General features: G+C 38.6%; 1 protein-coding gene across 3 annotated transcripts in view; it reads left to right on the top strand.

Annotated features, from left to right (window-relative positions):
• The window catches only part of stx1a (syntaxin 1A (brain)), a 34,285-nt gene that overhangs the window by 8,872 nt on the left and 12,605 nt on the right, over positions 1-12,808 (top strand). For all 3 annotated transcript variants that reach the window (XM_055226063.1, XM_033976484.2, XM_033976486.2), the window contains exons 2-3: positions 3,504-3,581; positions 7,057-7,156. In XM_055226063.1, the coding sequence (XP_055082038.1) occupies positions 3,504-3,581; positions 7,057-7,156 (178 nt within the window). The remainder of the gene's footprint in view (positions 1-3,503; positions 3,582-7,056; positions 7,157-12,808) is intronic.

The following is a 12,808-nucleotide window of genomic DNA, read 5'->3' as shown; positions in this document are numbered from 1 at the left end:
TTGTGGGAATAATTGAGTTTCACCATGATATACGGGCCATTAAGTGCACCCATCACAATGATTTGAAAACATTTAAATGGTCTTTTCTGTGTGGTGTGTATGCTGTGGTGTCTTTAGACTGACAGCAGCGTGTGTAATTGTGTGGGAGAGATGTATTAATGAGTGGAGGAAGCGAGCGGATGATGGACAGATGAAAAAATGAAGATTACATTGAAGAGGGTGGACACTGAGCCAGGCGATTGGGGAGAAAATACACTCTAGGCTATTACTACAATAAATATCACTCCCATCCTGAAAGTTTCAACAAGAAATAAACAAGCAACGCCCAATTATTTTAGGCCACACTGGAGTACAGATTCATGCAATATTGCTACAGTAAAATGAATAGTATTTTTTTACATATAGAAAATTGGACAGTGTGCTTCTCCTATATCTAAAATCGCCACTGTTCATTGTGTCATTACTGAAAATCCACAAAAATGAATCACTCGTCCCTTATACCATTTCCCAACTGAGAATCCATTGTTGTTTTTTTCATTGTTCCAATCACCAACATCCCAAGCTTTTCTGTTTTATTGTTTCGTTTATATATTGATCATAACCTCTCTCACTGAAAGTATATTTCATTTGGGCAATCTATAGTCACACACTATGAATAAATGATCGAAAGTTCATGTGTATTCTTGTTGGTTCTGTGAGCTCCATACATAATGAATGGTACCTTGCTGTATTACTTTATAATAATAAAGTAGTTATCCTCTCTGAGCGCCTGACACACATTTCATGAGTCATTTCTGAAGGGACCGGAGGAGGCTGTCTATATTAGCTGCTGCGTTGAGATGGAGGAAATGGCTTAGCTTTAATATCGGAATACAAAAGAACAATAAAAGGGCTGCCCACTTGAGTTTATCTCCTCTTGACCTGTCTCCCTGTTTAACATAGTCTGTGCCTGAAAACTTCACACACTCACATTCAAACCAGCAGTTGTACTATGGCACTTTTTTGTTTATGCTGACTTTGTTATTACTTTGTGCACCCAAGAGTGTCTATTGTGTTATGGGGCACCTCGCCAGACTGAAGACAACTCTCTAATGGTGTTTTAACTGTATAACCAGGTCATGGAGGCTGTTGGGCAGACAGATATGGGCACAGTGTCTTGAAGGGTAATAACACACTGTGCTTAATAATCCCTGCAACAATGGGGTCCCAATCGTATTAAAATCAGTGTAGTGTCACAATATACTTACTCGATTTTGAGATTAAGAAAATGCTGTTTAGACAATAGAATTTAATTTTCATCACAAAATAATGGCAGTGTATATTTCAGTTATCTTTTGGTCTTATACTAGTATTTTTCAGTATTGATGTTTGTTCAAATGAGTTTCGGTGTCTCTTAGTATTTGGGTGTCTATTTTTTGACATCCCTATTCCAAAGCTATTATTATGACAACCATATATATTACAGCAGAATAGCGGTGCTTAGGAAATCCACTCCCTTTTTTGCCAGTACATAGCAGCCTTAAAAAAATAGTTTCTGAATCAAGATAGAAGGAAAAAATCTAATCTTTAAAATGGTATTTGAGTTCAATCTACCCTTGAATCATTTTTAACTTTAACGTTACGCACACTCAGACACACTGCAGCTCATTGTAGAGTGCCCCTACATACCCAGCAGTGTCCATTGAATTCATTGCCTTTGCCTTCCAGAGTGTTTGTGAGAAAAAAGCAGAGGTGCAGGGCCTGGAGTGGTGTTTGGTGCTCTCTGTACAGGCTCTGTCTGTGTGTCTGAAGTCAAGCCCGTGCCTGTCTCACTGTGCTGCTATATGACCACTCCACTATAACAGGCTCGTGCTCAGAGCTGGAGCTGTTTCTGTCCTCCTCCACTCTATTCTTTATACAGTCCACACTTTTCTGTGATCTCCAGTGTAACACCAGCTCCCCACACTGCAATCCCACATGGTGCTCCAAAATAAAACACCCACCTTCAGCTTTCTAACGATTAACATGTGGGGTATTTACACTACACTTTATTAGGCTCATACTTAGTGCCTTTCATCGGACAAGTAACTGGTTCAATCCCTGTTTAATTGTAGTATACTGCACATACATTAGATGTTGTGTCAAGACACTTCTCACACACTTATCCTTATCTGGTGCACTCAGATGTATAAATATGTGTGAGTGTGCAATTTAATTGTGGACTGGATTTTTATTTATGTTGCATTACTCAACTTTTCTCTCTTAAATATTTTTCTCTATAGTGTAGCAAATAAGAACATCACTTTTTTTTTTTTTTTTTTTTTTAAATCAGATCACTGTGCACTGTTTCCATTTAATTGTAAACATTTTTTGTGGAAATTCTCCTATTACTATGCAAATGATGAGAATTAAAGAAACATCGCGATACCAGACAGTTTGTCCTTTGTTTTTTTATTGAAGCATCAAGAGGCACAGGCCATACAGACACAAGACCAGTCTGCAGGTGTGTGTGCTGCTATCCAAGGCACAGACGTTCTTACAGACACATCTGGGGTCGAACTGAGTCACAGATATGTGCATTATTTACAACTAGACAAGGGACTAAACAACACTAGACAAAATGTGAAAGATACATTACAAGTACTACCGTACTTTGCTGAACTAGACATAAGAGCCAGAGACCTGTGGGGAAGCGGGTTAATATCTGTGTAGAAACGTGTATCACAAACTTATTACAGTTGCACCATAAGGTGTAATTTTTCATTACACATATTATTCACCCCAACCTTGTAAGAACCGTGTGCGCCCCATGATGCTTTGAGATGAGAGCTGATTTGCTGTGCATTGGTGGTCTACCTGGCTTCACTTCCCTGTCTGATAAAGTTGTTATAAAGCTGATAAGGTACTCTTGATTGAACAACTTGCATTCATTTTATTATTGGTTAGTTATCTATAGTATTATTATTATTATTATTATTATTATTATTATTATTATTATTATTATTATTAGTAGTAGTAGTAGTAGTAGTAGTAGTAGTAGTAGTAGTAGTAGTAGTAGTAGTAGTAGTAGTATCACAGCATCATTCATGATTTTTTCCTTCTACACTGAACCAATCACAATGCTGGTGCAGTCTCTATCTCTATGGGAACAGCAATTACAATTTTCCCTGTATATAATGGATTATCATGTTGATTGTGCTATGCTGTTGATGTATGTGTTTGTAAATGGTATTGTTTAAATGTCATGACTTCCTCCATGGCCCAAGTTCAATAACACGTTCTTAATCACTGGACCTGTGGATTTAATTACAACTGTGGTTAAGTGTTTCTGTGTTTCTAATCAGCTGATGGGGGAAAGGTGAATCGGAGGGGAGTGATTGCTGTTTTATTTAACCTTGAAAAAACGCCTTGTGGAATACTCACCTCAGCGTGGACACTTCTCTGATTTGCATTTTCCAATTGAAATTCATAGGGTCGTTCACGTGAGCTTGTTTTCTCTAATGCTGCTGTTTGTTTTGATTCAGGGGAAGGAGACAACAGAGGAAGAGGATGAAGTTGCTGTGGGGATGGAGAAAGGCTTCATGGATGAGTTCTTTGACCAGGTATGACCAGACTTTTCACATGGTCGTTTTGAGAAGTGGTTGTGCGTTAAATTTAGGGCTGGCACTACTTTGGGCTTGAGACAGTGAACACCCAGGAGAATGTCAAACACTAAGGTGAAAAACTCTTATCGTGGTCACTTTTTACCAGTTTTGTTTTTTCTTTGATAAAAAAAATCCTCTTTCCATTGCACATTCCCATTTTAACATCCTGTCAAAACTGAACTCTTGATTATATCATTAACCAGAGGAAACGACAACTTCAAAAGGATTCTATGTTGATTGTGGCAGACAGTGTTACACAGCCTGCCTTTTTTCCACACAAAACAAAATGTTGTTTTCACAACACATAAATGATATTTCATAAAAAAAGCATTGCTGTTTCTTAGCCTTGTACATTTTCCTATTACTGTTAACTTTGTAGGATTGTTTTTTTGTTCAACATCTCCTCCCCAGAGATGGAAACCTGCTGAGAATCATCTGTGTTATGTAGACTGGCAGAGTTCACCCGACCCTGGCGGGTAAACTTGGATCTGTAATTTCTTTTTAATGGGCTGTCTACATATATCCCCTACTGAGAGTTAGGGGGGGTGGGGTGAATGATAGAAAACTATACCTAAAATTTAGCTAGAATCATCAATCGTCAATATTTTTAAGTTGAACAATGTACTGTGACATATGAGGAGGATCAAATATGTAGGTGTGTGACAGTGATAAGCCTAGACCAGTCATTATCATGTGACATTACCCCAAATGCAACAACCTAAAATGTTTTTGTACTTTTCAGGACCAGAAATTTACAGCCCTCTGAGCTACGACTGGCATTTTGGCAAATGCATGGCATTTTACAGTCATTAAAAATGGTCTATAGGTAGTGTCAAAGTGCAGTTCTACTGTATGTCTCAGGAGGACCGTGCTCTGCAGCTGTCTTCACTTCTGTGACAGGTTGTCTCTCACTGTCATATTCAGATGGCAACATTCATCTGTAGAATAATGAAACATAAAGACAAAGGGTTCGGTGGAGAACACCATGATTTAAGTGTGTGGAGGGCTGGCTAATGCCATGTGACAACTGTGTCATTAATTAAACCTTCAGTGAAGACACACCACTACTGCTGCCACTGTCCTTCACTTATGATCACACTCATGCTTTATGCATCAAGGTCAGGAAGATGGCAGATAAGGCAGATATGTTACCAATATGGATTGTAAAACTAAATGCTTCTAAATTCAATAATGGGATACTTGCATTCTCACTAATGTATAAAGCTTTGCACTGAAAGTCAGGTCAATCCTGTCATTCTGATCCTTCTAAAAGTTTACAAAGTCCTACCATGAATGATAAAATGCCCTCTAGTTGCTGTCTAGTTTTAGTCTAAAATTGTTAATCTCATGTACCAAAGCTTTCTTGCAATGGAAAATAATGTGATTTCTGGTTTCCCATTTTCAATATGATGTTTTGTAAAATACAGCACATGATTTCTCTCACAATATCATTCAAAGACAGGGGTGATATCGTTCCTTCTGTCAGAACACTTTACCATAGACATATAGCTCCACAGATGGGAGCCATAATAAACTCTGACGCCCTGGTTTATGTCTCAGCCTGCTGTCTGCATGTGTATAGGCATGACTTGGTGCCATATGTTGTATGTTGATTTCACAGCTTTGAGCAGCGAGTGTGCGTGGACGTGTTGAGCAATATGTGCTGATCTGAGACTTTAATGTTATGCAAAAACTGAACACATGGCTGGCCCCTTTTATTAGGGTGACATTCTGGCTTGGCAGTGGTTAAAATAGGGCTCTGTTCTAAAAATAAAATAACCTCTATAATGTATTATTAGTTTCACGTATCATCCCATATAAACCTTTTGAAGGCTATTGAAATGTTTCAGCTGATGATGCAAGTGTGAACAGAGCAGAAGCAAAGCACATTTGTCGTGGGCTCTTGTCCCAGGTTTGGAAGAAAAACATCAACATGCTACTCCCTCAGACAAACATTGTTCATATGAATAACTTGTATCATAAATACGGATCTGATTATATGCTTTTGACAGTACACCTGAAATAACCTGGTGATGCAATAATTTACAATCTTCCACAGTTTCATAACTCACTCACATACAGTATTTAGTGCTCCAGATACAATATATTTTACACTCCTCTCAAACGCATCTTAATACAATTCCTTCCACACCAATAGAATTAGTGTGAGGTCCACTGAGAGGTGAGAAGCACATTATGACTCTCTAACACTCCATATGTGAGGCTTAATGCTCATTTATCGTCTACTCCTGTATCTCTGCTAGCATACTTGCCAACCTTACTCACTTCAAATGCCATATGTCATAGCTGGCAGTCCACCCCAGGATGAATCTGTACTGTGGTCTTCTGAAGTCAATTAAGTTGTTATTAACAGTTCCAATCAGTGGTTAGTTTAAACTAAACACTGGAACAGATGAAGAAATGACAGGCCAAAATGAAGAGGATGTGGCGACAGCTGGGACAGGTGCAGAGGAGCAGAGAGTGAGTTATAACAGACTGCTCTATGTGGAGATGGATAGAGTCGGGTGAACACAGCTGTGCCCTACCGTTTGTCCAGATGTTTAACCTGGGACTTAGACAGCAGCTGTAGCAGGAATGGGAAGAAAGGTTATTATCAACTGAGTGGCAGTATAAGGGATGATAGCAAGGCTGTACAGTTAGTGATATCAATTGTTACTCTATTCAATTACAAAAATGTTTATGTTATATATGCAATCGAAAATACAATTAATAATCTTCTGTTTAGAATCTACATTGGCTTTTAAACAAAACTGTCACAAAACATAACATATATTGGGTTGTCTTTACATAATCCTTTTGTGCTAAGTAACTTGCACACTTTACATTTTAAAATAACTTTAGCTATAATTTAGCTTGCTAACAGAAGTTTACTCTTTTCACTTCTGTTTGTGAAACCTCTTTCTTCTGAGATCTGTACTAATGAAAGAAGCTTGAGGTTTGTTCCAGTGGCAGTACCAGTGTGGATCATAGTAACACTTTAGCTGCTGAGTAGGAGCTGATGCTGCTGCCTGGACGGTGGCTGTTAATGCCATGCACTCACTTCCTCTCATCCACAGCCTTAAGCTCAGACTTAGGGCATCTCACCTGCCGCTCTGATACTACATGTAACAGATCCAGGTGAATGAGGTGTGAGACCAAGTAAAATGCTGATGTAGTTGAGCTTCATAACCAGCACAATTTAAGGAATAATTGCTGGCTTTTCTTAACTCCTCTAAGTTTATTTACTTTTCCCCCCTTAAATGGCTTTTCAGTGGATGACTTGGCAAATAAATTGGTTGTATGTATCTATGCCATTGAAAACCGTTTTGCTACTGTTCCTCCTCTAATATGACAATGACATCCTCACGGTCTACATCACTATAAGCTAATCGCTGCTGCTCCTGCCTCTAGCGGTCTCGTTCTGTTTTTACAGGTGGAGGAGATCCGTGGGTTCATTGAGACTTTGGCAGACAAAGTGGAGGAGGTAAAGAGGCAGCACAGTGCTATACTTGCTTCACCCAACCCAGATGAAAGTAAGTAAACGTGAATAGTGTCATGCTATATGATTCCTGCTAGCATCTTGTTTGGTTTTCCTGATTTGAGATTTTTACAGCTGAAGTAGACGAAGGTGTCCATCACTTATTTGGAGATTTTATTATCTGAGTATGGTGTGCCCCAAGGTTCTACATTAGCGCCGGCCCTCTTCGCTCTGTACATGCTTCCTCTGGGTGATGTTTTTATAAAGTATCATGTTGCATTTCATTGTTTTGCAGATGACTTTCAAATATATCTGCCAGTGACAGCCAGGCCACAGTCAGAGCTCTGTAGGACTGTCTCTGGGATGTGCAGACTTGGCTGTGCATAAATATCCTGAACTTAAATCAAAATAAAACTGAGATTGTGGTGTTTGACCAAACTAACCCACTGCTTAGGCATGACAGTGTGAGTGATTCTTTGTCCTCTTATTGTTGTCCTGCAGTGAGGAATCTTGGGGTGATTGTGGATTCACTTATGTTCAAACTGGACAAGCATTAGTCATAAAGTCCAAGTTCTTTCAGTTTAGACTTCTTGCTAAAGTAAAGCCATACCTTCCACAGGAGGATTTTTGAAAAGCAATCCACACATTAGTGACGTTGCATCTGGGTTAATATAATTCCTTGTAGGTGGGGCTGGACCAGGGCTCCCTGCAGTGCTTACAGAATCTCCAGAATGCTGCAGCTTGTCTGCTGACAAAAACGACAGGAGCCTGCACTGGCTCCCTATTTCATATCGGGTACAATTCAAAATGTTATTGTGTTAAACTGTCTGCACTCTATGGCTCCACTTTATTTGAGGGAGTTACTGCAGCCCTACACTCCATTCAGAGGCCTGAGGTCAGCTGACCAGCTCCTGCTGGCTGTGCCCAAAGCCAGACTCAAGATCAGAGGTGACAGAGCCTTTTCTCTTTCAGACTATGGAACAACCTTCCTCTGCCAGTCAGGTCCTCTCAGTCTTTAACACAGTTTAAGAAATAAAAACACCTCTTCTCCCTGGCATTTAATTATAGCTAGACAGGATGTGTTGGTGTTCTATTGGTGTTGTTCTTGTACCTATGTGTCTATGTATCGTATTATCTGTATATTTGTTTTTATGTGAAGCACTTTGGGTATTTAAATGTGCTATACAAATAAAATTGAAGTGAATTTGCATGGAATATTCCACTGTATGGTATTAAATGTATATATCCAATTTATTCAATGTCTGCTAAAAAAAAAAAATAATAATAATAAAAAAAAAAAAAAAAAAAAAAATAATAATAATAATAATAATAATAATAATAATAATAATAATAATAATAATAATAATAATAATAATAATAATAATAATAGATAAATACATTTAATGCCACGTTGTGAAACAGCCCAGGCAAAGCAATCTCCATGGAGACTTGCAGTTAGCGGAAGCTCCACCTGAAAAGTTACATAGGGCACCATTTGTTTTCATTTCTCCCTGAATGTAATTTTGGTCTATTTTCAAGTGCTTTAGTCTTAAGTGTGGTGAGTAGGCATAACTAGAATGTCATCCTGTTCTTCTAATATTCATAATTCCTCATTCAAAGGTTTTAACTTGACAATAATGCTGTAAAGATGAGTCATGAAAGCACAAAAGCACAAAAGAAAAATGTCAAACGTCACACTTTGCTGCATAATTTACACCTGTGGCAGAAAAGACCAGTAATAGAGGCACATTTAACTGAACAAAGAAAGTGGAATTGCTCTCCACTACAGAAATCAAGGGACTCTATTGCAGTTTGGTTGAGACATAAAAGATAGCTACTACTGGGCACTGTGATTGAATTCAGACACAGTTTTAAAGCCTGCCCTGTCTCTCAAACTGTTCTTATCTCAACAGCTAACACCAAATACCATTTCTTTAGTTTTTTTTTCCCCCCACATTTAGTTATATCTCTGTGTAGGCTTGCAATTAATTACATTTAAATCAAGATTAAGATTAATTCCTGACTAAGCCTGGAAAGATTTGCAATTTTGTTTTGTTTTCGAATAAAAAAATAATGTTTTTTTTTTTTTTTATCATGATGATGAAAAATATAATTCTTCACTGAACATTTTCCATCTATTTGCACCCTCCAATATGATTCGTCTCTATGAAAAAAGCAGCTATGAACACAAGCACTGCTCAATTTCAAGGTCTCAATAATATCCTTATGGTGTACAGACATGGGCAAGGTGCTGCATTTAAGATAACCGTCTTTTGTCCCAGACTGATTTGGTGTCGGCATGTGTCCGCGCTGATAAATGCACATCAGTGAGGGGCCAATGTAAATGTCAGGGCCATTTATTACACGAAGGTCATCATGTTTGTCAGCCTGTTGCAAAGTGGCCACCAGCGGGAACTGCGCTTTTAAATACCTCTGGGGTTCTTGTTATGTAATGTAACTGTAACTCTCTTATATTAAATCGGGTTCATTCCATGCTAATATTGTATTGTCAAATTCTTGCCAAATTGTTTCACTTTCAATCCAAAATCATGTACAGAAGAAGTGAGAAAACCAAGCTGCCCACAGGCACTGAATGTGGTTGGTTGTTGAGATTTAAAATCGCAGTTCAGCAGACAATAGTTTTCTGTCTTGATTTCAAATTGGCTTTATAATTTTGGAGGTTCTTAGTGCTCACCTTTCCAACCTGTGTCTTTATATGGGAGAATGAGAGTCACTTGTTATGCATCCAGTTCGAATTATGTCATGAGCGTTGACCCTTGCACACCACTTAGCCTTGGCACCCTAAATGATTTTACTTGACAGGAGATATGTGGACGCCTCCCTAGGGAGGTGTTCTGGGCATGTCCCACCGGGAGGAGGCCCCGGGGAAGACCCAGGACACGCTGGAGGGACTATGTCTCTCGGCTGGCCTGGGAACGCCTTGGGGTCCCACCGGAGGAGCTGGAGGACGTGTCCGGGGTGAGGGAAGTCTGGGAGTCCCTGCTTAGACTGCTGCCCCCGCGACCCGGCCCCGGATAAGCGGAAGAAAATGGATGGATGGATGGATGGAGATATGTGCAGTAATGGTGGTACTGCTTCTTCAATGGAGGCTGATCAGGGAAGACATTTTTTAAAAGCAAGTTATTTTTCTTTTAAAGTACTAATGTGCTCTTAAATTCGAAATCGCCCAATCATGAATTTAATCAGACGAGACAGTTACATCAACACAGTAGCTACTTTTCCGTAACTGTCATTTTGTGGCTCCCATCATTGTTCAGTTCTGCTTCAAGTGCTGGCAAAGTAGCTAATAAGGAATTAGGCACCTGGTGTTATAGGCTGTAGACCATGTGCTTCTTTCACGCTTTAAGAGTTGCATAATGACATCTCTGCAGCCGCCCACCTGACCAGCTTCTCGCGCCTCCTCGTGACACGGGGGCTGTTGTCTGTTTGCTGACTGGGCTGTGTCTTTGGTGATCTACACTTTATTTCAGTTACCTCAGCATCATATTACCCCAGTCACAGTTGAGTCCACCCACATAAATGTAGTGTGACAAATCTCCACTAGGGAATAACATAGAGTACAGAGAGGATTACTGTGTCTGTGTGACCTGTATTTCGAGGAGACGTAAAGTAGTAGTAGCTCTGATAATGATGATGAATTGGGTTATATGCATCGTACCGTGAGCACATTCCTCTAGTGCACGATGCCAAAAGATGCTAAAGAAAGAAACATGATTGACATTACAATCATAGTTGGTATCAAATAATTGCATCATTTGTCTTCATTCTCTCACATGTTTATGAGTCCTGATGCTGGTCAATATAAACACATTGGCTTTCTTCAGTTCTTTATAATTCCTAATAATAATAGTTGTTTCTTTTGTCTTGTAAGGAAGACAAAAGAAAGGAGGAATAACAAAGAAATATTTTGTGCCTGCAGGTGAGTAGTTTAGTTTAGTATTATCTGATGAGACAATCAGAGACAGAAATGCTGTGAATAGCTCATTTCCATTTGTAGTTTACTCTTTTAGTCTTGTCACAAATAATACAATTTCAAACTCGATGTCAGTATTAAGAAAAAAAGCTCACTTCATACCAATTTTGATCCTAATGATGCACTCCAGTTTCATTTACACAAAATAATATCAATTTCTTTACTATTACAATTTGGTTGCGTATCGAGACCATTCTAATTACTGAAATTAGTATCTAGTTCCATAGTTTCACTATCGATTATCTGGGTGTTGATTATTTCGACAACCTCATCAATTTACAGTCACTACCAAACACACAAGTACCAACACAATAATACAACACAAATATAATCCAAGGGTTTGCAAAATCAGACTTATTATTCACACACATTTACGTTTTTTGCTTCTTCACAGTAAGACGTATATGTAGACAGTATATGACCTTTGGCTTTCAAACATCTGTTTTGATGTCTACCATGTCTGTAGGCTGCAAATAGGAAGCAATACCACCATTACCACACATAGCTCCATTATCTTCTCTCAAGTGAAATTATTCAGGGTGCCAAGGCTAAGTGGTGTGAAGGGGTCAGTGCTCATGAAATAACTCATTCTTCACTGGATATGTCAGTGAGAGTGACCCCCATACTCCGATATGAAGACCCAAGTCATGATAAAATGTTCAGAACCTCCAAAATGGCAATGCCATTTACAAAACAAGATATTCAATGATACTATTTATTGCCGATTAATAACAATTCTAATTTAAAAACACATTTTCTCAAGTTCAGTACGCATAGTTTCTGTAAACAAGAAAAACATTAATTAAGATAAATGAAGATGTCTCAGAGTTAAACCAGTTAAGAACAGCATGTGTAAAGTGAATATGTTTGGGATGACTTCACTATCACCAGTATGCTCTTGGACTCTGGACGATCAATAATGGTCATATATTTACAGAGGGAGACTATTAGTGGAAATAACTGTGAGTTGAGAGGAACCTGTCTCTCTAATAAAACTGTGACAATAGTGACGCAAATACATAGAAAATTCACATTCACATTACGGCTCTATCTATCTATCTGTCTGTCTATCTGTCTGTCTGTCTGTCTGTCTGTCTGTCTGTCTGTCCTATATAGTTATGGTATAATCTGAAACTCAATATCGAATGGATTTCACATAGATGAAAAATTATGAAAAAAAAATCCAAAATGTTACATATATCAAGAAGCTGAAACCCATGAACAGGTTGGGTTCCCGTTGTTCGCGAAATGCCATTTTGGTGCTGTATCAAGGGCACTTACTGCCAGCTCAGTCCTTGTTATTTTAGCCTGCATAATCAGAGGTGTAATACTCCCTACAATGAAAGCATAGCCAGACTGGACTGGACAACACTATCGTAATGTCTTAGGGGTCTCGTACTGATGATAAATAAACTTCTTCTTCGTTAGAACTCCATCGTCATGTCTCTTGTCTTCAACATTTAAGCTACTACAATTTATTCATTTATTAACGTGACATCACAACATTATAACACCCATATTTTAAAATTGAGCTGGAGAACAAGTCAGATTCTACGGTAGAACTTGCCTGTGACTGTCTGATTATAGATTTGTTGTTATTACCAGGCCTGAAAAAAAACTTGCACAGAGTTCAAACTCTTCTCTGCTTAAACAAACAGAAGACAAATATAGCAAGTTTGGTACCAATCCCTTATTCAATTCAATTAATCTTTA

This window comes from Periophthalmus magnuspinnatus, chromosome 13, assembly GCF_009829125.3.
Source record: "Periophthalmus magnuspinnatus isolate fPerMag1 chromosome 13, fPerMag1.2.pri, whole genome shotgun sequence".
In the NCBI taxonomy this organism is placed as follows: domain Eukaryota; kingdom Metazoa; phylum Chordata; class Actinopteri; order Gobiiformes; family Gobiidae; genus Periophthalmus; species Periophthalmus magnuspinnatus.
The sequence above is the reverse complement of the archived record's forward strand: the minus strand, read 5'-3'. Positions and strand labels throughout refer to the sequence as shown.